The sequence below is a fragment of the Colossoma macropomum genome, unplaced genomic scaffold (assembly GCF_904425465.1).
Source record: "Colossoma macropomum unplaced genomic scaffold, Colossoma_macropomum, whole genome shotgun sequence".
In the NCBI taxonomy this organism is placed as follows: Eukaryota; Metazoa; Chordata; class Actinopteri; order Characiformes; family Serrasalmidae; genus Colossoma; species Colossoma macropomum.
This window is the reverse complement of record NW_023494806.1, coordinates 15,633,814-15,659,847: the sequence shown is the minus strand read 5'-3', so window position 1 is coordinate 15,659,847 and position 26,034 is coordinate 15,633,814. Positions and strand designations below refer to the sequence as shown.

The 26,034-nt window shown below is 39.5% G+C and overlaps 1 protein-coding gene across 1 annotated transcript in view; it reads left to right on the top strand.

Moving 5' to 3' along the window:
- The first annotated feature begins 438 nt into the window (after positions 1–438).
- The window catches only part of adgrv1 (adhesion G protein-coupled receptor V1), a 223,078-nt gene continuing 197,482 nt past the window's right edge, over positions 439–26,034 (top strand). The window contains 8 exon segments of the mRNA XM_036598204.1: positions 439–629; positions 5,611–5,760; positions 13,024–13,119; positions 14,820–14,924; positions 15,203–15,316; positions 16,347–16,912; positions 18,284–18,554; positions 24,918–25,247. Of these exon segments, the coding sequence (XP_036454097.1) occupies positions 444–629; positions 5,611–5,760; positions 13,024–13,119; positions 14,820–14,924; positions 15,203–15,316; positions 16,347–16,912; positions 18,284–18,554; positions 24,918–25,247 (1,818 nt within the window). The 5' untranslated portion in view covers positions 439–443.

Genomic DNA, 26,034 nt, shown 5'->3' with positions numbered 1-26,034 from the left:
GGCTTCCTCTCTGACTGGAACACCTGGAATGATATTTAAGGTTAAAACGGTTATTTTATCAACTTTCCAACACTGATTCTCAATTCTTTCTTCATGTTTTTCTGTTTGAACTTACTCGGAGGATCTGCTGGGGCGTTCTCCTCCACCTCACCCTCCTTCAGAGATGTATTCTCCTCTCTCTCTCCCTTTTTTTCCTCCCTGAGCTCTTGTATCACCTCCTCATACGGGCCACCTGAGACTTAATTCATAATAAAATATCTCCTGTGTATGAAATGTGGTATCATTTGAAAGTTTATATAGAATTTCTTCACATGTTTCAAGAAACTACAAGTGATAGTTTAAAGTTATACCATGCTTTTATAGCTTTTGTTTGATTTTGTTGATGTGAGTTAAGGCAGATTGCACAGCTGTTTCATCTCTGTTTTTCTTGTTGGTCTACAGGAATGCCAGGGCTCCTGGCTATAGCTGGCTTGTTCCTGGTGCTCCTCATCCCCAGTGCCAGGCCAGAGTCAGCGGTGCTGAGGTTCCAGGGGCAGACAGAGTTCGTGGTGAACGAGAGCAGCAGGGCTATAGTGCGCCTGGTGGTGGAGAGAGTGGGAGACCCCATCAACGTCACTGCCTTAGTGCTAGTAAGCTCTTCATTCCTCACTGAGATGAAGTGCAAGTGTAGATATGGCAGTGATCTGCTTATAAAGTACCAGCCAATTCAGTTCACTAACAGTTACAGAATTGCCAAAGCATACTTGAAACAACAAGGACAAACTGGAGATCTGATCACAATCACAAATCTTGAATCCAAGACTGAAAGCAGTGAGTAATAAAGTGGTGGAGTACAGTATCAGTCAAAGGTTTAAACACACCTGATTAAATGTTTGTTGTTTAAAGGCTGTTTTCACACCTAATTCATTTGCTAAAGTCTGAACCAGAGTTTTGGGTGTTTGTGACATTGTATCTTGTTTATTTGGTTCGGTTGAGTTCGGCTAAAGTGCACCAAATAATGCACAAGTGCATGTATACTGGTCCAAAATTGTTGCAGGGATACAAGAGATCTCTTAGTCTCACATTTGCCACCATTTGAGGCAAAAAACTCCAACTTTGCGTGAAAATAGAGTTGTTTAACATCTGCATCACAGTCAAAGCAGTAACAATTAACCTTACTTGATATCTGCTGAATGTAACCAGTCAGGTCAGTGATGTAGTATCCATGTGCCAAACTTAAAGGCACTGCTTCACTATTATTTTATTGCTTTACTGTTATTAACAGCAGCTTAAGTAGCAGGAATGATATGAATGTCTATCAAGAGTTGGATGTTAAAACAAATTTTGCAGACAGTTCAACGCTGATGTGTTGCTACAAGAAGCAGAAAAATATACTCAGATGTTGAATTCCTTCATTTGATACGAATTATCACAAAATGCATTCCCACCAGCAGTGAACTGCACCAAACAGGTTAGGTGTGAAAGTGCCCTCAAAGACATTTTGATCTAAACGCTTACAGAGTAATTTTTTTAAAAACATCATAATAAGCATCACTCTGAATCTTTGTGAGTTGATTACTGATATTCCTACAAGTTTTTTTTGTATTTGAAGTTTATGAAGAAATACAAGTAGATAGTAGAGATGTTAAATGATTCGATATGCATTTATTTGCATATCTGTAATAAACAAAATCGAGTCTTTAGATGATAGAATTAAAATATTTATTTCTTTATGAAGACACACTCCAGAGAAAGAATTTTATGGAACAGATAACTAAAATATCGTTTTTTCTTTTAATCAAGAAAACACTGTTCACAGTATCACTGTTATTATATCACAATCTAGCATAAATTGAGCATTTAGCAATTAGCAATACATTAAAAAAGACCTCAGAAGCCAGTGATATCTCAGAAAACCTGCATTATTTGTGTGCCTATTAGCATTAGTAGAAAGGAAATAGACATATTTGCACAATGTAGTTATGTCGAGGGTGGGCAGGGCTAAACCTTCATTAAAGTTTTCATAAAAGGATGCAAAATGACAAAGAAAAAAACATTTTTACAACTATTTTACCTTTATCAGTAGTACATATAAAACTCAGAAGACTATTTGGTCATTTTGAAAAACAAATAAAATGACTATTTGCATTGTAGACACTGGAACCTCTGGTTCCCTTCACCACCTCTGTAAAGAAATCCAAGTTCATCATCATCATCGTTAACCGCTTAGTCCAGATAGGGTCACGGTAGCAGTTGGGAGAGCAGAGAATCCCAGGTGAACCTGTCCCCTGCAACTTCCTCCAGCTCATTCCCGGGGACCCCAAGCCGCTCCCAGGCCAACTTGGAGATATAATCCCTCCCGCGGGTCCTAGGACGACCCCGGGGTCTTATTCCAGTAGGCCGTGCCTGGTACACCCCCACCGGGAGGCGTCCCGGGGGCATCCGGATCAGATGCCCGAACCACCTCAGCTGAGTAGCGGCTCTACTCCGAGCTCCTCCCGGATGGCCGAGCTCCTCACCCTATCAAATAGAGTGTAGCCCGCCACCCTGCGAAGAAAGCTCATTTCTGCCGCTTGTATTCGCGATCTCATTCTTTCGGTCATTACCCACAGCTCATGACCATAGGTGAGGGTCGGAATGTAGACCGATCGGTAAACAGAGAGCTTCGCCTTACGGCTCAGCTCCCTCTTCACCACTACAGTCCGGTACAGCGACCGCATTACTGCTGCCGCTTGTCCCAGCCTGCGGTCGATCTCACGATCCTTCTTCCCATCACTCGTGAACAAGACCCCGAGATACTTAAACTCCTCCACCTGGGGCAAGTCCTTTCCCCCTACCTGGAGTGGGCATACCATCCTTTTCCGGGCTAAGACCATGGACTCAGACTTGGAGGTGCTGATCCGCATACCAACCGCTTCACACTCAGCTGCAAACCGCTCCAGTGTGCGCTGGAGGCATCCATGTGATCCAGCCAAAAGAACAACATCATCTGCAAATAGCAGAGACGCCACCCTCCGGCCTCCACACATAATGCCCTCCTGACCCTGGCTACGCCTTGACACCCTGTCCATGAATATTACAAACAGGAGTGGAGACAGGGCACAACCCTGGCGGAGTCCAACGCTAACACTGAAAGAGTCCGACTTAAAGCCGAGTATAAGAACACAGCTCTCACTCCGGGCGTACAGAGATTAAATGGCCCGGAGTAGTAACCCCGGCACCCCATACTCCCGGAGGACCTCCCACAAGATATCTCGGGGAACACGGTCGTAAGCCTTCTCCAAATCCACAAAACACATGTAGACTGGGTTGGCAAACTCCCATGCCCCCTCAACAATCCGTGAGAGGGTGAAAAGCTGGTCCATTGTTCCACGGCCGGGACGGAATCCGCATTGTTCCTCCTCAATCTGAGGTTCAACTATCGGTCGAAGTCTCCTTTCCAGCACCTTGGCATAGACTTTCCCAGGGAGGCTGAGCAGTGTGATACCCTCCAAGTTTATATGTTTATTTACAATGCATAGTTTTACATTAAACCCCACTGAATGACTGTTTACATCTCATCGATTGAATTTTGCAGAAAAGTTGAGAAATCACTGGAATTACTTAGGAGTTCAGTATCAGTATCAGTGTTGGAAACAGTGATATCATGCCATCTTTACTGCTGGGTGAAAACTGTGCTTACAGAGTACAAAGATAATCCTTCTGAAGTCTGTTGACAAAGAGATATATGAACTGTCTCTTCAGCAGTTCTTTGGGACAACAGTAGCCTGAAATGATTGAGCGCTCACAATTAGCCTCCTACTTGATGTGACATCACACAGTATTACAGAACTATGTAAGCCAGATGTGCCGTCACAGCAGCTTGGATGTCCACACTCAAACATCTGCCCGCTCTTAACTCGCTAACTCATCGCCTTGCACATCTGTGCATGATTAGCATAGCAGCCCATTGCTGCCAAGTGCTCAACAGAGAGCACTAACTGTCACGCTAAGTGTCCCAGTGTTGCTCTTCAGTCAAATGCCCCCCATGGTGGTGTGAAGGGAAGATCTATGACCTTTTTTTTTTGTTGTGGGATTTAGTGGGTGGCATGAATGCAAGTAGAAATGGTGGTAATGGTGGGTAATTGTGTGTTGTCCGCTGGGGAAGCCTTTGAGAATCAGAGGAGTTCCCATACTCTTCCTCTCTGGAACTGCTATGCATGTCACACATTTAGCAACAGATAAATTGATGTTGCGCTGTTTGGTCCAAAGCTGTAGAGTGATTAAATGAAATATAATGGAAATTTGCTCAAGTTAGGTTCTTAATGTAAGGAGATGAAACATTATGAAATTATGGACAGTTCTAGATTCAGTATCAGTCAAAAACACATGAAGATATGCCTGCTTACAGAAAGTCTTCCTTATTTTTACTATTTGCCACATTTTAGAACAGTGAAGACATTAAAACTATGGAATAACTGGGGCTGCCATACTAGTCAACCACACTTGTCTTATTTGCTCAGATTTTAGTTAAATAAAGGTTATTTGCCTTTTAAAAAGCAGTACATCTTATTATAGCCATATGAGCGGACAAAATAAGCTTTATCAGAATGTATTTATAATTTTCATCATGTAAAACAGGGTTTACATTAACCCGAACATGAAAATCATGTGATTTCTATTGAGTGACCACAGTTTCCAGTTTTCAACACTGATGTCCTATGAGAGCAGCAGTGGCTACAGTATATCATACGTATCATGTAAGCAGTCAGTGGTTCAAACTCCTGTGTGATTGTAGCCTCTTACTCTCATTGTTGTTCGTAAAGCTCATGGATTCCTGCTACAGTGGAGGTTTTTAAGGAGAACTGTATTTGAATAAGAGGGCTAAAATCATGGATTCTGTCTGAGTGTTATACAGTGTGCAAGCAGCTGGGCTTCAGCCTGGAACTACAGTGGATGGTTTGAAGGGTCAAAATGCATAAAAGAACTTCTTACTTTCACTGTGAGAGGACAGCTCAGTGATATGGATTTGAAAGGATGTGTAGCTGCCCAGAAGCCATTACTGAGAAAAGAAAAGAGACAAAGAGGAACATTTGCAAATTAAACAAAGAAGCTGCTGATGTTCTCAGAACAATGCCCTGACCACCCCAGAGTCCAGACCTCAACATTAGTGAATGTGTTTGGGATTACTTGAATTGTGAGAGGCAGAAAATGCAACTGGAAATAATGAAAAGAATGGAGGCTGTAATAAAGGCAAAGGGTGAACACACTAAATACTGTAAAGTGTGGTATTATATGGTTGAGGCTTCTTGGGGATCTTTTAAATATAGGTTTTCTACATTTTTTTTTTCCCTGATGCTGAATAATGAATAACTTGCACAGTACTGTACATATTTCATGTTTGATTTAGAAACCAGATACAAGCATTTAAGCATAACCCATTTAATTAAAAATATATTTAACATAACAATAAACACAAATTCACTCAGGTGCATCCAAACCTTTGACAGATACTGTATTCATTTAGGTCCAATTTGTGCTTTTCATAGATCTTTCATAGACGCTTATTTAGACCATGCATGTGAAAGTATGAATGGATCTTTGACTGAATAGAATGTGACAGTAGTTAAGCTGTGGTTTGTGGTGATGCAGCTGCAGGGTGAGGACACTGGAGACTTTGAGGCCACCACCGCAGCTGCTTTCCTCCTGTCGTCCGAGTCCAGCAAAACCATCTTCATCGCTGTTAAGGACGATGACCTGCCTGAAGCTGACGAAACCTTTGTGTTCAACCTCCGACTCCAGGTAACATGAAAGTATTTAAAAATTGGAATGTTATGGTCGTGGTTGAAGTTACATTCTTCCATTCTTCTGTACACGTTTGAGCACTCCTGGTCAAATTACATGTTTTGCTGGTTTTGAAAATGTATTAAAACACCCTCTACAGGCAACAGCCGTTTGCAGTTTTTATTGCACAGTCACTGTTCATTGGCTGAATTTGACATGCTGGGAGAAAATAAAACATAAAATGTGGCATGTGCAAAAGTTTGGGCGCATGCCTCATTTTATGTTTCTTTTTTTTTCTAGTATGTCAAAATATGCACATATTTAAAATATGACACATTTAATGCCACATTATGTACATTTTGGAGATTTGGAGTCCTCTCTGGTAGAAATGTGTACTTGATTGCTAATTAGTGAGTGATGATGGCGAGTGCATTGAAAGAGTATTCAAACAGAACTCAGTCAAAACTTGGTGAAGGACGTGCTGCATGGGTGTAAGTTAATTATCTACTATTATCATCATATCTTCATTGGTATAATGTTGATATTGCTTTTCAGCTCATTGATTTCGCGTTGAGCTGGCACTTCTTCTTGAGTACCGTATTTTGGTGTTTTTATTTCCTGGCCAATTTTAACAAAACCTGACATAGTGCAGCGCTAAGGCTACGTTCACATTACCAGGCTGAGGCGGCACAAATCCGATTTTTTGCCGTAATGTGACTCAGATCTCATGTTTTCAGAGCCGTGTGGACACACAAATCTGATCTTTTCGAATCTGACCTGAGCCACTTTCATATGTGGTCCTAGTTCAAATACGTGTCCGATTCGTGGCCTTGCGGCCTTAATGAGAACGCTCAGATCAGAGTTCATGTGCTTTTTTCCACTGCACGTGTGCCATCATTCAGTGTTACCATGACAGCAGCGCCAAACAGAAGTTAAAGCCCGTAAACGGTGGAAAAGCAACACATCTCACCTTTTTCGCCTTCGTCTCGCTCCAATAATGAACAGTTGAGAGCTGTTCAGAGTTAATTATCTTCACAGCGAAGGATCGTTCTGCTCGTTAGTTTGTGTGCTGATGATGCACGTGTTTAATTCACGTGACGTTAATGAGTAGGATGTGCGCATCTGGATCATTTCAGAACACCGATTCGTTCACATTAATGACAGATTTGAATCACTTACCTAAACGAGTGTGAACCATCGTGTCAGAGAGATCGGATGTAGTAATGAGGATTGTAATGTGAATGTAGCATAAGTTTGATTATAAAATCAATAAAACATGTAATTTGACCTGGTGTGCCAAACCTTTAAATGTGACTGTATCTCCTCATCATTGCTTCTTGAAACAAAAACTTTTTCAATTGATTTGAATCTGAAAAGTTATTGTTGTCTGTACACTCCTGTACACTCTTCCATTTTTGCCACTTTTTTGTTGTTCCTTGACATTGAAACAAATGGAAAAAAGTCAGATAGACACAGTCAAACCTGTCGATAAAGAGTGTAAACAAAATATAAATCATTAAGGATCTAACTAATTAATTACTATGTAATTGCATTTAAATTGTACAGCTAAAGAACAATAATAAGCCTCGACATCTGTGGGTTAATCAGTAATGTACATTAAAGCACTATTGATGCAGTTAGCTGTGGTTGTCATTGCTCTCCATGGGAGGTCTGTGTTATGAATATCTTCTTTCTTTACATTTGCTTGCATGTGTTGGTGTTTTTGCCCTCTGTCTTTTCATGGACCACCCCCTCAAACCCAGAGTAAGCGCCCCCACAGAGAGCGCCTGTGCTCTTGTCCACAACAGAAGGAGCCCTGAAACACTTGCTTCAGTGCGATCACTCCGTGCGCTCCTCGCCTTTTCAGCCCCGGCCAAAGGCCTCATAAGCCCTGGCGTGCCCTTTGATGTCTTCTGTAGACCCTTTTTCAGGCTTAGGCAATGCCACGGCAGCAGCAAGAGTGCATTAAGAGTCACCTTTGTGGGAAGAAAGCCATTGTGACAAGCACAAACTCTCCTGACCGTTAGATTAAAGAGAAATTATTCACAGTGAATCACTATAAGACAATCAGTGATGTGGAACTAAGCTGAAGAAGAAAAAAGCAAAAAGATCTTCAGCCGTTGACGCACCGTGTTCAGTGTCTGAAGTTTGCTTCTTTAGTTTCGCACCGTAGCTACAAGGCTAACAGTTAGCGATTCCACCAATTAACGTTGTGTTAACTGCATACTTAGAAGATCATACACTTGCCTTAAGCTGCATCTAGTAGTAATCTAAAATAGATTTTAGGTGTTTTTTGACACTATGACATTATTATCTATTAAAATTGGCGAAAGTATTGTACCAAACAGATGGCAAAAAGCTCCAAGAAGGGCCCTTTTATTGAACGGTGGGAACATACACTTACATGCTAACACGCTAGTCTTGATAAAGATTACAGGACAGGCAGTGTCCACTTTTTTTTCCAACCCCCCACAAGTGCACATACTCATCTTGCTGGCTAGTAAATTCAATTATAGTAAGCGAACCAAAACTCTCCAAACAACTTGATTTTCTTCCAGCAGTAACTGCATTGTTACCGATTAACACAAAACAGAGTGATATAAAGAAATAAACACCCAACACTGTTCAAACAGAACTCTTGTTACAGTATGTAGCTGAAAACATTAGCTTTTTGCTTGATTGCTACAATTTGTTCAAACTTTATTCCATTTTTATGGATTTTTTTCTTTATTTTTGCACTGAATCTACAAGTCTAATGAAGGTAAAAGGTAGAATACGCCTAAATTATAATCTGTTGAGTTGTTAATTAATCTCAAATAGACTTGCTCATGTGGTTTCTGACACAGTATAACATACTATCGGTCATTCTACTGTTGCAGTGGCAAATGGCGACCCACAACTCCTTCCTAAAGTTTACCAAAATTATAATTCTTCTTCTCTTAATTGTTTTATTTTAGTGATTTTTAGTTATTTAGAAAAACAGCATGTAACAGCAGTGACTTCACAGATGTAGGTGAAATATTACTGTATGTGAAGCCATAATTTCTATAACTTTTCTCTAATTATGTGTCATATATCTCTGCTGTCTAAAGAAAAACATGTATCTCCATTTTGCGATTTTCACTTCTCTACATCACTTGAGCACAGCAGCCATTCTATACATTGTATGAAAGTTTCATGAATGAACGGACCAAAAACAAAATGCACCAAAATTGCTTAGAAAAAAATCTCTTTCCATTGACTTACATTAAAAGTAAAGAAGGTTTTTGCCCTCTCCTGTGAAGTTACTATTTGGGAGACACATGTTTTTCTTTGGACACTGACAATACACTTTTCTTTTGATAATAAATCTCTGACGATTTTTTGTCAGTGGTGTTACAGCAACACAAAGTCTTGTATGGATGGACAAGTCCACAGTTAGAGAAATCTCTTTTTATATTTCTCATAAATTTGGCGGAAACATTGAAAGCTTCCTGTGTTGTGGAAATGTTGCGACAGTGGTGTTCTTCATGAAACATTAAGTGATTTTAAAAAATGTAAATGAAATAACAACATACATGCAATATTTCTCTGCTGTGGGAACAAAACCTTATATCTCCATTTTTTACCTTAATTTTAAACTGGCTGTCCTTTACATTGTGTGTAAATTTCAAGATTAATTGACCAAAACAAACGACCAAAAATGACTTGGACAAAATGCATTTAAGTAGGTTTTTTCCTTCTCCTGTAAAGTTATCATTTTGGAGATACAAGGTTTTGTTCCTACAGTAGCGATTTACATTTTCTACATACAGTGTGACTTTGAAAGTAAAGTGACAGTTTACTATGTTTTAGAAAAGCTCAGACTGTAGTAATTTTGTCAGTGGTGTTACAGTCAGTGGTGTTGCAACTTTACTGATGTTGTTCAATATAACATACTGTATTTAACACTTACCAACATTTGTACACAGTGTGCTGCTGCAATGGTACAATGACATATTTACACAAATAGAAAAAAGTTTGCTGCACTGCTGAAAACAGCAGGCCTCGTTTTGAAGCCAGATTTTTTTGTTGTTTGCATGATGCACTACAAGCTTCTATTCCTTGTTAGCCTCGCAGCTCCAGTGCAAAACTAAAGAAGTGAACTTTGGACACAAAACATATCTTGCCGGCAACATTTGGTGTGGGGGACAATTATGTAAATTTGATTTGACGCCAAACCGCCCCCTTAAAGATGCGTTATAGGCAAACAACATGTTGGTTCCTTCGGGTTCCTTATGGTTCTTTGAGTGAAATTTTGTGAAGAGAAGTATTCCGATGTTTGCTCAATGAGCCGCATGAGTCTCGGCAGAGGCCCCTGATCACCATGGTCCCATCAGCTGCTGTCAGGGATTGATTAATGGTGTTAGGTCTCAGCTCCTTGGTCAGCTTGTCTACTGTTGACAAATGAGCCTCGGACTGGCACGGAGAGGACAGAACAGAGGCACTTAAAGGAGGCAAAGGTCCACTGGCACCATGAGCTCGCGCTGATGGTCGAAACATGGAGCTTAGGCTTACTGTTTGGAGTTGATTGGTTCAGAATGTTGTCTGACAGCCCATTATTTGTTTCTATCAATCTTTTCTTTTTAGATTTTTTTCATTTTAGGTTGCAGTTCTTGCACAAAATGATTGATTAGCGTATCATAGTACATGCATTCTTAGATGCCAGCTTGTCCATTCTATTATCTCTCTCATATCAAAGTCCCTGTGCTATGTAATTTATTGTATTAGTATTATTTGTTTAGTTAGCTATTGTTTTAATGTCATTGAAATGAGCACAAAGTACAAATAGTGTAGCTCAGATAGGCTACAATCCCCACCCCCCCCTCTCTCTCTAATTGGCTAGTCACCCATCTGAATTAATGCACAGATACAAAATATCAAGAACATTTAACAGCATTGAAGGATGGTGGTATTAGAGGTCAGTTTGGACCCACTTTGGTTTAACCCAGTAAACTGCAGATTTATTGCTCAGTTATTAATCTTAAGACTGAACACTATTATTCAGTAACTAAAATTAATTATTTGCCCGCTTTTATGAAACTAACATGTAGTTATGTAGTTGTAAGAGTGAGGAATTGTAATCTGCAAACACTGTCACAAAGTGGTATTAAAATTAATATGAGTCTCAGATACACAGTTGGGTCCACAGATCTTCTGTTTGACATTCTTTTCTGTTATTAATAGCAATATGGGGACATACCGAATACTAAGAAATGCTGAACTTCATGTAAACATTTCGAAGACTGTACTTTACACTCAAATGGTGATATGATAATATAATTTGTGAATGAAAACTTTGTATTAAATTGCATAATGCAAAATGTCAGCATTTTCACTAGTGGTCTTAGACTTGTGGACCCCAATGTACAGTTGTATGCAAAAGTTTGAACAACCCCAGTCAAGTTACATGTTTTATTCTTTTTCCTAAGTGAAACTGCGTTAATCTACAATATGTTAAGTTCAGCAAATAAACAATTATTGTACATTAAAATGTGCAGAAGTGTGTTCTCTGTAGAGGATGTATTGACTTATTTTCACTTTGACCAGCAGTGCCCAAACTTTTTGATACAACTGTATATCTCCAAACTGTATCAATATGCCCATTAGTCTCTTCCCAGGATCTCTTATTTACTGGCTTTTGAGGAATAAAACATGGATGCGTCTTGTCACAGTAAAGTGGGCAGAGAGAGGGAGGAGTTTATGCTATTCTCACTGACTCATTTGGCATTTTAATGCTTTTAAAAATTTGCATATAAATTCTAGGGATTCCCATTTTTGGCGCTTATTTTGTTACTGAAGTTAAAATCTTGACCTCAGAATTCTAAATCATATCAAACCTGAAAACATGTATGTTACACCTCTGTATGTTATCACATTATTATGATATAAAGATATTTTTCTCGTTTTTCTCCATATCCTCAGGAAGGAGGAGGAGGGGGGGAGTGAGGGGGTCCGCATTGGTGCTATGATTGAGCCAGGCCTCAGTCACGGCCGGCAGAGGGAATTGTTTGAGCGTGTGTGTTCTGTGTCTGTGTGACCGCTGCAACAAAAGCTGAGCTCGTGAAAGAAAGCTGAGAAAAAGCTCTGTTACAGCCGAGAGAAGCCTGTGTGAATGCGGGGCTGAATGTAGGGTCTGCGTGGGGCTTAAGCTCAGAGCTAGTTATTATCTCTACCTCTTTTGCCCCTCTTCACTCTTTGTCTCTCTGCCATAGACACATAAACACACGTGTTGCTGGGTTTTCCACTGAACTCGATTACTGCAGCTAAATATTAGCAAATTTTCTCTGTTAGAAATTGTCTCTGAAGAAAACTCTCTCTAAAAAGAGCCCAACACCTAATGAGAATCTGAATTTCCCTCGCATTTATAAAATAAGAGTTTGATATAGTATGTAAACAGTGTTTTAAAGCGCAGTCCATACAGTGCATATATGGAAACTAAGTTGCAAAAACAGCCCTTTATGAATCCATTGTTTTTGTGATGTCACCAAAACCAACACATTTACAGATATCCCCTGCTCAGCCAACAGCAGTTTGGCTCCGCCCATTCACATTGAAGTTATAAAGAGTGTTTCAGACTGGACTGCATTTTGAATTAGTCACAACACAGGTCAGCCAGGTCATTTACATATAAATGGCGTAAGTGGACCTCGTTGGGTCGGGGGGGTTAAAATACATGAAAAAGGGCCCATTAACATATCATTATTGACTTTTTTTGTTGCTCATCTAACCATTCATTAAAAAAGTGTAGCCTAAATATGTGATGTTTTCTCTTTCATTACATGAGTGTTCACCAATCGTCCCCCTCCTGCAATGAGCAGATGTGGCACATTGTGGTTAAAACTAGACTCTGCAGGAAGGTAGATCTACCAGGGTTGGTGATCACTGCCTTACTTTATGCAACATTGGAACCTGCTTATTGTGCTTGCTTTGTTTTCCATTCATCATCATTATTAGTATTATTGTTATTCATAGTATTTATCATTTGTTTTTTTAGTTTTTGAGTATCAGATACACTTCTAACCCCACATGTTATGTGCTTTATTGTAGTCATTGTAAAGAAAACACCAATAAAGTGGAAAAATACACGGCAAAGCTCATTTGGGGACACGACCATTGTTTTATACAGTGTGTCCTGTTTCTTTTCATTAATCGTTTAATCATATTTGTAGATTTTTTTTTTATTGTAGTTCAATTGTTTTGATGGTGTTATAGCTGATGCAGCTTTATACAGTATAACTGTGTTCGCTCTTATGATTTCAGAGCTCCTCAAATGGTGTGACTGTAGGGACTCCAAACACAGCCACCATCACTATCCTGTCCAACGACAATGCTTTTGGAATCATCTCCTTCAACTCAGTAAGACACTAATCAGGATTATATACACTGTTTACTTTCGTTCGTATTTATACTGCCTGGTAAAAGTCTGGGGACACATAGTTTTTCATCAGTTTACAAGAAGTTAACATCAAAACTACAGAAGTGAAGGAACAACTGACATAAGTGCTACTTTAAGAATGAATCCGTACTTCAGCTGTTGAAGTAACTGAAAAGTAACAGTGTGAAACTTTGCTTTCAGCAGAAGGCGTGGCGTCCCCAAACTTTTGCCAGGCGGTGAATGTACACTGTATAGATCTGCAGACTAACGGAACTCTATAGCTGTAGAAGACATTCGTTCAGGGATACAGCTGAGAGAGTTGCTACGGCGACTGCTGTCCAGAGTTATTTCTGCATGTTTATTGAAGGGCAATTAAACGCAAGGGGGGAGGGAGAGGGAGGAAATGAGACTGGGGGGAGGTAAGGGTTTAGAATGCCTCTGCTGAGGGGTCACTCAGGTGGGAGTCTGCGGAGGCTGTTGGGTTGCTAGGGCGAGTAAAAATACACACATGAGCCCTTCGCTGAATAGATTAACTTGTCAATGGAAGTTTGGATGTTGTCATGGGAACGGGCTGCCCCACCTAAGGCTAAGGAGCCCCCCCTTCATTTTTTAATCAAGATCCTTCAATCAATCGGTCAGTTTACTGACAAGGAGTCTGAAATAAACAAAACAGGTTTACATTTTCGGTTCCCATTGGAATGCCGTGTAATGAAAATGTTATGAAGATTGTTTTAAGTAGCAAGAGTTTCAAGACTCTTATTAATATACTTTCTCAATACATGGTGCAAATCACATTTGTAATGTTTTATTTCGGTGATAACCTTTAGCTTAGTTATAAATGCTCAGATTGTTAAAGTATCTAGTATTCATTTGATTATCAATTAATTACTTTAGGGTTAGGTTTAGGGGCAGTGTGAGAGGTCAGTTTAAGTTAATGGTAATTATTTAAATTGTCTTATCTGTCTATCAATCCATCCATCCATCCACCCACTCACTAGGGCCCAACCCATATGAAAATGATGTGACCGTTAGCAATCTTAAGGGCCTGAAATCTCTAATAATGACAATATCAACAAATATAATTTTATATTTTATAGTTTAATTTTACACTACTCTACCTTGAGTTCAACAGTGCTTTATTGACTGATATGATTTTCAGTTCTTAATGATGGCACTTCTTAAACTCACAGTCAATAATATCAATATTATAACACTGAGGGTGGAGATACTCAGGATGTTTACTGTTTATTTTTTTTTTTATTCTTGTTTTCTTATCATAGAAAAAGTTTATTTTATGCTAAAGGTTTAGATATATTTCACATTTTTGTTATTCTAATCATGATGGTGTTTGGGGAAATTCATCAGTTCAGCCTGTGTCTCTGTTGTATAGTTAAACAAATGGTCACTCTTAATTATCTATCCAGTTGCAGAGCTGTGAAGGATTTTGCCTCATCATCAAGAGATTTAGATCTCAGCGATGCCACCAGAACAGTCTCTAATTATTGCAAGTTTCAGTGATATTTTTGACGATACCAATAAAACATCGATTTGTTGATATTGGCTGATATTATCAGCCAACCAATATATCAGTCGAGTTCTACTACCTACAGTGAACCATCAAAATGACGTGTTATCATTACTTGTATTAGAATGGTAATTAATGCACTGTGTCTTGCTCCAGACCAGCCTGATCACTGTGGAGGAGCCAAAGGGCAGAAACCAGTATGTGCCTCTAACTCTCATTAGAGAGAAAGGAACGTATGGAACCGTCACTGTGAATTTTGAGGTGAGTGTCAGGAATTTTATCTTATGCTTTGTTTTTCACAATTTCTGAAGGTTTGCTGGTTTGAATTGAGGTTTTGTATAATTTATTGTTGTTCTTTTTTATTGTATTCTTGATTTTTATTAACTATTAATTAACACAAATATACATATGCCCAGTGTTGGTCATTTAACTCATCTAACACAGTAGTACACTACTAACAGTAGTTCCTGAGGCCTGATGTTCTCTTAATGCAGTCAGACGGCTTTTAATGTCATAATATGATTGTTTTAAACTGACAGATCTCTGGAGGCCCGAACCCAGCCAGTGAAGATTTGAGTCCAGACAGAGGAAACCTCACTATTCCTCCTGGCCGAGCAGTTGTGGTCTTCAGTATACTCATACAAGATGATAAGGTACTTATCATTACCTTGGTGTCAGTTTATAAGTATGTCAGAGTGAGAACATCTAATCTAAGGTCATCTAATCTAAGGTCATCTAAGGCCAGTCCCCTTAATCAGTGTAGGTATATGCACTGGAATTGTAATAATTTCATATTATTATTATTATTATTATTATAGTTATTATCTTATAATAAGCTTATCTTATATGATTATATGTAAAAACTTCTTAAATTGTAGTAACACTAGAAGTGTACAGTTTCATTTGGAAAAGGATGTGATTTGTGTGCTTTTTTGGAACAATCTTCCATTTTAACACAGTTAGCAATTTAGCAGGGACTAGCTAATTTGCTAGCCATAACATGAAGGGTCTTTACTCTGAGATGTTTGGAAGTATCAGTGCACAAGATTTAGAGCAGCACACATTTCCTCAGTGGGGAACCCTCATGGCATCTGTGAAACCAATCAAAAACGTGCATGTCTGTAATTTTTAGTTCATTCGTATTTAATATAATCATCCTGCTCGATGTATTTAAACTCTGCAAATATTGTAGTAATTCTCTTTTTACATTGTTCAAATTTTGATTGGAAAATATAGGGTAAATTCTTGAAATGTCCAAAGAAAAACTGCCCAATCAGGACCAATGCATTTCTGTCAGGTGTTAGAAATGGAAAAGAGTGGCAGCTCTATAGCAGGGCTCTTTACTGAAAGAGTCACTTTTATATCTGCTACATAATAAAATATGTTAATATGTCTGTTAAAAGCTTCAAATAAGACAGTTAATGTATTTTACAAGCTTCAATCTATTCCTTGTTTAATGTAAAACAGCCAAATGTTTATATAAATCACCATTAGCTTATCGCTAACATGCTACTAGAATCCCCTAGGTGCTCTAGCAGAAATTGCAAAGTTTTGACAATTATGTCCAGAACTGAAGGCCTAGCTCTACTACTCACGGTTCACCACTGCATTTCTAGTGCCGCATAAACATTACTAATAACAGTGGAACACTCTGATGTTGATGCTGATGTTGTGTCTACCCAGGTTCCTGAAGATGATGAGATCTTCACTGTGCAGTTAACAGGAGTGGCAGGAGGTGCCTTACTGAACCCCAACAACACCAGCGTGCAGATTAAAATCTCTCGTAATGATGCCCCTGTGCGCTTCTCTCAGCCCTCGCTGGCCGTGCCTGAAAATGCTGGCATCATAAATCTGACCGTTACCCGTGGCAGAACCGACGATGGCCTTCTCATTGGCTCTGACGACAGAGAAGTATCTGTCGCTTACACTATTGTCACAGGGAACGGAGCGGCCAGTGCCACCCTGTTGGAGGACTTTGTGGACCTCCAGGCTAAGAGGATGGTGGTGTTTCCTCCGGGGGTTCATGAAACGGTGCTGCACATCAACATTGTTGATGATAGAGTTCCAGAAATTGCTGAGTCCTTTCAGTTGGTTCTTCTGGAGGAGACTCTGTTGGGTGATGCAGTTCTGGTGTCTCCCAGCTTTGTGCAGGTGACCATCGAGCCTAATGACAAGCCTTATGGAGTGCTGTCTATCAGCAGTCCACCTCCAACACAGCCAGTTATTATTAATGAAGACACAACTGCGAGGTGAGTGGATTTTGCATTGTAACAGGGGTCGTATGCTATTCTGTATCTGTGCTATTTCTTTACTGCTGCCTATCAAATTAGAGCGATGGTTTGGTGGAAAATCGCACTTTCACCCCGTACTCCAAATGTAGTTCATCAGCCAAGACATGTTTGGTTTCTGATATATATACAGGGTGATTCAAAAAGATTCGTCTGATTTTAAAATGATTTATTTCACTTGTAAATCATTACAGAACAATGCAGTACATTGTAAATGGTTTAAGTGAGCATAAAGTTTATTATGTAATTTTTCAAGTGCTCGATATGAACCTCCTCCAGCTGTACGGACAACATCGACGTGATAGTCAAATTCGTCCCATACTCGATTGAGCATGTCGGGTGTCGCTGTACTTACAGCTCTTTCAGTGTGATTTTGGAGATCATCAAGCGTTGTGGAACCAACAACGAATGCTCTGAGCTGTTGGAGGTTCACTGCTGACGTAAATCACGTTGCACAATTATGACGAATTCACTCTTATTGAAGTGGAGAACGCTAAATGCTTTCTGCTCAGGAGTCGCCATCTCCTCGCAGACTGAAGGAAGCCATCTTGCGGTGACAATCAGAAACTCTATGACCTCCTCTTTCAATTGGTATGTGATTGGTTCCTATGCGCCTCATGGTTGTAAAAATATGCCACTTTGAAATCGGATGAATCTTTTTGAATCACCCTGTATATCACTGTTGTAAGAAGAAAACCTCACATCTCCATTTTTGACATTTTTCAGTTTTTGACATAATTTGAAAACACTTGTTACCCTTTGTATCCTTTGTACCCATTGTATGTAAATTTCCTGATGAATGGACTAAAAAAATGACCCAAAATGAGAAGTCTGGTTCCATTGCCTTACATTAAAAGAAAAGTATGTTTTTTCCTTTGTCATTTTGGAGATACGAGGTTTTCTTCTGACAGCTGCGATATATTGGTTTTGCACTGGAACTGTGAGGGCATTGCAGCCAGTAAGTAGTGATGTGTACCCCACTAATTAGCAAGATTTCTGACACTTTTCTATTAAAAAAGGGGAAAAGTAAAGACAAAATTAAGGTGCTGCTACTGTTTTATAAGAATGTTTTTTGTACAGTTTGACCATGTAGTTGATGTGGTTTGAGGCAAGTGTTTGATGTGGGCATGCACTTTGCACAATGCTACTAGAAGGTATTCACTTCCATTGCTTGTAAGCTACATTAGCCTCATAGCTTCAGTGCAAAACTGAAGATGCAAACTGTTGATTGACTAAATTGTGTAAATTTAGATTTTTCACACTTTAACAGATCATAACTTGCAGGTAAAATGAAGGTATAATTCATTGGTAGTGTTTCGTTTTCCTCCCAAGGTTTGAAGGCATCACCATTGTGAGGAACGGAGGAACTCATGGTTTGGTCTCGGTGAACTGGACTATAACACGGAACTCCACAGATCGAACCCCTGTAACTAGTGACCTGTTTCCTGCCTCTGGAACGCTGAGGTTCACTGAAGGGCAGATGATCGCAATCCTGCCATTAAACATCACTCAAGATAACCTCCCTGAAGAAGCAGAGGCCTTCCTACTCAGACTGATCCCTGGCTCTGTGCTGGGAGGAGCAGAAGTGGATGAACCCATGGAGGTTAGTGACACTAGTGTTCTGGTTGTTGGTCAGGTTCGAATGTCCAGGCTTTGATTATCTCTCTCGAAATCACAGCTCTGATTTCTTTACAGTGGTGGTGATAAGAACCAGGAGTCGCAATATCTACAATGCAAATATACCCATTTTATTTTCTGTCTAAAACAACTAGTGAACATACATCTGTTTTTGGTAAATCCAAAAGTAAATTTTCCCTGGGGACTATTTTGCCTTGCAGTACTCTAAATGCACCTCTCTGTCATGAATGGATTTTAAAAAATAAATTTTAGACCAAAACCTTCTGAAAAGTATTGTACTTTAAGCATTTGGCTGCCATCACCACCACTGAGAACAATTCTAACTGAATAGTATAAGAAGTAAATAGATTATGATGGATGAACCAGTAAAAGTGCTGTGCTCCTGCATTTTGGTTTTTGGCTGGACCGAATGTGGTGCTCAGTATTGACCCAGGCCTTTATCAGCAATGATTCATTAATCTAGTGCAATCATAATTGTCTTATTTTGAACACTAAAAAAGTAGATTACATTATAGTTACATTGCTTTGGTGCAAGTGACCAAATTTCATTATTTTTATTTTTTGTATTTTTTGTGTGACGGAACCGTCCAGTCTTTCTGTTCAGCTTAGAGCATGATTGTAAAGATTTTTGTGAATGTGCTTAAATACTGTGGGTCAACCATAAGAACAAACAGATTACCCAGAAGCATTTACTTGGATTCAGTATGTGTTTTATGATGGATATCAGTAATTGCTATAAAGAAGGATTAAAGTGCACCTTATTTCAGGTGTAACAGGTTCAAGCACACCTTCATTCCTGTGTCCATTAGACTGCTTAATCAGCAGGGGACATAGACAAAGAACTATTGCTGTGATTAGGCTTTGTGGGAGAGAGCAGAGTTTTGCAGAGTTGTTTGTGCTTGTGGTGTATTGTATGATCATTGCTGTGTATGTTATTGATTCCAGAGGTCTGTTTGGATTTGTGTGTGAAAGAATGGCTTAGAATGCACAAAATACTCATAATAATTTTAATCATATTGTACAGTATGCTGCGCAAAAGTCAGAAACCACTCTTACTTAATTTCCAGTCAAAATGACGATTAAATGCAAGTTATCCATTTCAGGAGATATTTATAAAGAGATTAGATATAAGACAATCAATTATGTAAGTGAAAAAAACAAGAGTGTGCAAAACTGAAGGCCAAAAAACATATTAAAAGATTTAGAGGAAATGCACAGCCATGCAAGACCTGGTAGACCACCAAAACTGTTACCATCAGACAGCTCCACTCTTGTTTAAGATCTGAAAAAATCCACAGATGTTTCTGTCCGTCTTTCCACTGTGAGAAGACAACTCAACACTATGAGCCTGAAGGGATGTGTAGCTGACAAGAGGCATTGCTGAGAAAAGTAAATAGGCCAAAAGAAGAACATTTGCAAATCAAGCAAAGAAGCTGCTGGTATAACAATAGACTGTCCACAACCTCAGCATCACTGAATGTGTTTGGGATTACTTGGATTTTGAGAAGCAGAAAACACAACTTCTAAGACTGAACTTTGGAGGTATAGAAAGATATCCCTGCAGATTTCTTTAAAAATCTGAAAGCAAGTCTCCTGAAAAGAAGCTGTAAAATAGACAAAGAGTGGACTCGCTAAATACAGAACAATTTGATATTAATTTTAGTTACTGTTTACTTATTATGTTTACTTGTGTTCAGTGGCTGTTTTGACTAGAAATGAAATAAATGAAGTCTAAATAAATAAGTCTAATAATAAATAAAGTCTTTTACTTTTCACAGCACTGTGTACCATGCATGTAATTAAATGAATAGAGTTATATAAAAAAGGAAAAACTCCTTAAATACACTTGGCAGGAACACTTGGGCCCAATCCCATTTCAGCCTTTGTCCCTACCGCCCTTAGCCCTCTGTTTTGCACGTTCACGTCTAGGGTTAGGGTGTCCTGATTTTTGTTGAGATAGAGGTTTAGGGTGAAATGTTAGGGCTACATGGCCCTCCAAATGGAGGTTTTTCAGAGGCCCACTCCAAACGGAGTGTATGAGAAAAAAAGAAAAATGGCAAGATGGCTGCGTGAGCGACCAAAGAAACCCATAAATGTGAGTATTTTCTCTGTAAAAAATTACAATAACTATCGTATTTTCTTAGTTTAATGTCATTTCAATGTATTATGGTCGTTTTCGTCATAACAAGCATAAAAAATCACTAATAGCATGCTAATGTTTCGGTAGCTAGTTAGCTAACTTTCCCGTTCCACCTTAAATAGTCCAGCAGTGTTGATGCCTGAAGCTCCAGAATGTAACTGCTGCACCATTTAAGGTGGAACAGGAAAATTCGAACAAGAAGCTGGTGAATAGCTGACTTCAGCTTCATATCACCAAAGAATTAGCGGTGGGAGATAATAAATAATTGTCTCATACCCCTCTTTGAAAGGATATGATGCCCTAAATGTATTTAAAGCCCAGCAACGAGGTCACTGAACTTTTCCCTTCTCTGCTATCACTGAAGACGGGCCAGGTCGCTTACAGAGCACTGCTAGTAGCTAGTAGTGTTTTGTTTTTGTTTTTGTTTTTTTTAATTTAAGGGTTGTCCCATTTCGTAGGGCAAGATTTCAACCACTGCCCCTTGGAACTGAGTTAGGGTGACACTCGAAAACAAGGGGTAGGGGTAAAAAGAAGAAATGGGATTGGGCCTTGGTGTGCCCTGACACACCAAGCCGACTGTTGGCCATTGGATGCTTTCAGGCCTCCAGTGAGTGTCAGTGGCCGACCGCTGCCCATAGTTTGTACAATGTGTCTTGCACTAGTCAGTCTCTGTCAGTGCTATTTTTTTCTGATTCTGATTGAACACAAACACATTGAATGCAGTGACACTAATTTCGGCTATGTAATTTATTTATGTTGCGTTAGCGCTAAGCTAACAGTGGTGCTTTTTCACTATATACTAGGTTTAACTTAAACATGGGCATTTCAAGCTTGTAAGGCATTAAAATAACATAAAGTTTACTTTGAATGTTGCAGTTTTACAGTAAAGGCCACCACACATGCTGTGTCATGTAGCATCCAAATATTAAAAGCCATTATTTTTACTGAAGGTGCTCATACCATAACTGACATCATTCATTGACACTCGTCAACGCTTGCCAACTCTGAGCACTGTTCAGTTTTTCAGTATGTCACTGTGTGCCACTTAACATTTACGGATACTACATTAATTTAAAGCGGGATCTTAGCTATCGACCTTTAAATATCGGGATCTCAGAAAGCCACAGTAGACCACATGTGGCATGAAATTTACACAGAAAAGGAGTCAATTTTTAACATAAATGGACAAGTGATAATGCTCTGTAACCTCAGCTATTAACTGAGCCTCAGCGTTTTTTTTCACATTTTTTTACATTTAAGCTCAAAAACAGCTAGTTTGTAAAGAGGTAGTGAACTGATGCCAAGCATGATATTGAAAATTTTGTTTTATTAAATTTATATGAGTGGAGTGTTAAAATGAGCTTGAACGTACACTTATGGCATGCATTCTATATCTACTATGTGACGCTACGTTTAAGTTAAAGCCTAACTCTTGAAACTTTTATTTTTAAAAGTGTACTTTTTTTATTTTATAGCACTCATCCCAGACTGTATTCTTCATTTTGGGTGGGAACAGGAAATCTTGTCAGACAGTTCCTCCTTGGACCCCTCTGAGAGGTCTGTGTAGAATGTCTGGACATTCCCAGCAGACCTAGGATCAGTTACACCTCAATTTCCCCTCAATAGGACTGCGCAAAACTGTTTTCGGATCAGAATTCATTCCTGAAGGCCATCTGGATCCCACTCACTGCCTGTAGGAGGATGTGGTCTGAACAGAACCATTTGGCACTGCGACGTCAGCGCACTGCTGGTTGCATTAAGTGTCACCTGGGTGTTCCCTTCATGTGGTCATAGTGGAAAATAAAGCTACCAGAGGAGTGCGGCGCACACAAGCGTGTGTGTTCTGCTCTTTAGAACTTGTCTGTCGCAGGTTTATGTCCTGATTATGTGTGAAAGGAGTGGGTAGACCCAGCCCTTGTTTATGTATAAGCCTTTAAATTGCACCGGTGCATGAATGCGGTAGCTCTCTCCCACTGATCGTGTGGAGCTCTGCTGTGCATGTGGCTGACAGGACTTGACTCAACACCATATGAGAGCCCAATGCAAAGGCTGGAATTACAGCTTGTACATGTCAAACATCCATAAATTTGCCGTGAAAAATCATCCCCTCAAATCACAAAGCAAAATATTGACGGAAGGCTTTCGCCTAGCCCAGATAACGCCTGGAGGAATGACTAGGGGGTAATAAAGTGGCTTGTGAATACTATTTTTGCCCATGAGGTCTAATGAAAGAGGAAGGCTTACTAAGATTAGCACGCTTCAAGTAGTTATGCAGATGGCCATACGTTGTGTCTATGTGGAAGAGAAGAGCTGTTGCAGCTGTGAAAATCACAGCGAAAGCAAAAAGATTTTGAAGACTATATTACTAGTGACATGTGCACTGCCAAATGACCACAATTACAATGTACTTTATCACCACAGCAGCAATTTTAATAGCATTTTCTGCATCTCTGGATATGCTGCTGCTGTATGCATGGGTGTGAATTTGGTCTGACAAATGAGGGGACCAACATACAGAGGCCAAAGCCTGCATACAACAACATAAAACTGGACTTGAAAACCTGCAGTTCGGCCTAATTCAGGCCTGGTTCACAGAATCTACATACCTCCGTGTGGTGTGAGCGACGCGGAACGGCATGATTTTCATATTGGCGCTCATGTTAACCGGTCAGTGCTTGCACAAAGGCTGCTCAAGCGAAGCAGCAGAGCGTCCCAGATGCTGCACTGTAGTGGCGCTGTATTTAGAGAATTGGTCCACCAGGCATGAAACTTTTGCCCAATCTCTAGTCATATTGGTGTTGAGGGTAAACAAATATACTGTGCTCATTTATAAATTATATTTTTATTGAGCAGAGTGACTGATTTGACTGTTTATCCGTCTGGGAAAAGGGATGTCAGTATAGCTTATTCGCTGGTCTGCTCTGCAGCACTAACACTGTACGTATGAAAGGCAGCGCGTTTGAACTGTTACACTCAAGCTGCTGCATCACTCACACCACGCAAAGGTAGCATGTGTGAATTAGGTGTTAGAATTGCCATATTGTCAAATATCTAATGCCCTGCAATCACTGTATGTTCTGATGCATATTCAGTAAATTAGTTTCCTCCTCTTTAGAGTAGCTTTGTCACTGAAATACACTGAACTGAATTATTTGTGTGATCTGCAAGTTGCAATATTTTATAAAAATACTTTGATAATGTAACAGTAGGACAAAAGAAAAGAGTATGAATTAATGTAATGGCGTATGTCTGTTATAGTATTTTTATAGTATGTTAGCGTCAAGCTAACTCTGTTGTATTTTCACTGTTTAGCTTAAACACTGACATTTACAAACAATTTTACAGTAAGTGTTACAACTTAAATCCCAACTCTAGTCTATTAGAGCAATATAGGCCATTTTACAGTGAATGAGTGTTGCAAACAGTTTATTTATAATTTAATTCATGAAAGCAAGGCAGGTCAGCACATTATTTACACCATATACACCATTCTCAATTATTCTGAAGAACCATTTCATGATGTAAAGAACCCTTTGAGCATGCAAATGGTTTATTGAGTGTTCATGGTTCTATACAGAACCATTGTCTTTACTAAAAACCCTTGACGAACCATCTTTTTTAAGAGTGTAGCCTATGATAGGAAAGTTCCCACAATCTTTAACACGATACATTGTAGAAAAAAAAAGTTATTCCTTACCTTACTTTATTGCAGAGTTGGTTTAAAACTGCCATGTTACCTGACTGATGGCAGCATGTAGCTGTGTTACTATTGCCATGGTAATAGTGTCTGCTGAAAATTGGTGATGATCTAAGGAGAGCTTTTCATTGCCATCAGGCTTTTTTCTTTGGCTTAGTCAGGAATCTAGCTTCCAAGTGAGGATGCCTTTGTCCCTCAGGCACCCCGTAGCTACACCACTGCTTTGACATGCTGCTATTATGGTTTTTAGCTATGTGACATGCTTTTGTCCGTCTTTGTATAAAAGAGTATAAGAGTATATATAAAAGAGTATAAAAGTCTCTTATGCTTTGTGAAAATGATCAGGATGGTCATGAAGCTTCAAAATTCAGGATAAAGTTGGAACTTTGGGGTAAGGCGGGAATTGTGTACATTTGATGTTTTGGCAAACTGTGAGCAGTGTTTGCCAGCTATTGGTAAACTGCTTTTAACCTGCTCTCGATCTTTCACAGATGGTGTTCTACATTCAGGACAGCGATGACGTCTATGGACGATTCGGCTTCCATCCCAATGAGACGCAGAGCATTCAGAGCCAGCCCGACGTGCGCTTCCTGTCCCTCAGCTTCCTGCGTGAGGGGGGCACACTAGGGGAGGTGCGACTTACCCTTACTGCCCTTTACATCCCGGCTGGGGCTTTGGACCCATCCCGAGCTCGGGACGGTGTGTTAAACGGCACCAGTGCCAACAGTCTGCTGTTCAGTTCGGGCCAGTCGAGGGTCCAGCTCATCCTGCCCATCCGTAATGATGCCTTCCTGCAGAATGGAGCCCACTTCCTCATACAGGTACTTACCCTCATAGTCTCCCATAGGGAGCTCATTAGAGCAAGCAGAGGAATCCTGTTGAAAGTGCAGATTCAGAACTTCCCATTGAAACCGCAATTGTGTTCATAATCATAATTTGAATTTATTGAAAATATATTGTTATATGTACAGTAATCCTTCAAATCATTGCCATGTTTTCATGATTTCTTGATATCATAGCAAATGGAAAAAGTCAGAAGTACAACTCGAAACTGTAGGTACACAATGTAAATTGAATATGTGTGGAACTCAGTATGTAACCAGCTATGTAATTAATTGATCTATCTATGCTCCGCCCACAAATGCATTCTCTCATAGCAACGTTAGTAAAGCTGGACAAGCTTTACAGAAAGCTAGCAGAAGTTTTGTTAAACTTGAAAAACAGTAGCGATTTTTGTTCAAAGTCACAACATAACATTGCGTATGGGTTTCGGCAGGTCAGCATATTATTTCTGTAATATTCACAGTTATATTCTTATGATTTCAAGCTTGTAACGATAGAAAGAACCCTTTTTGGTGATATCTAGAACCATATACAGCATATTCTACATTATTCTGAAGAACCATTTCATGATGTAAAGAACCCTTTGAGCATGCAGATGGTTTGAGTGTTTATGGTTCTATACAGAACCATTGTCTTCACTAAAAAAACCCTTGATGAACCATCTTTTTTAAGAGTGTAGTTTAACACATTTAATAAGTTCTGGGAAAAAAAGTTATTCCGTACCTTACTTTATTGCAGAGTTGGTTTAAAACTGCCATGTTACCT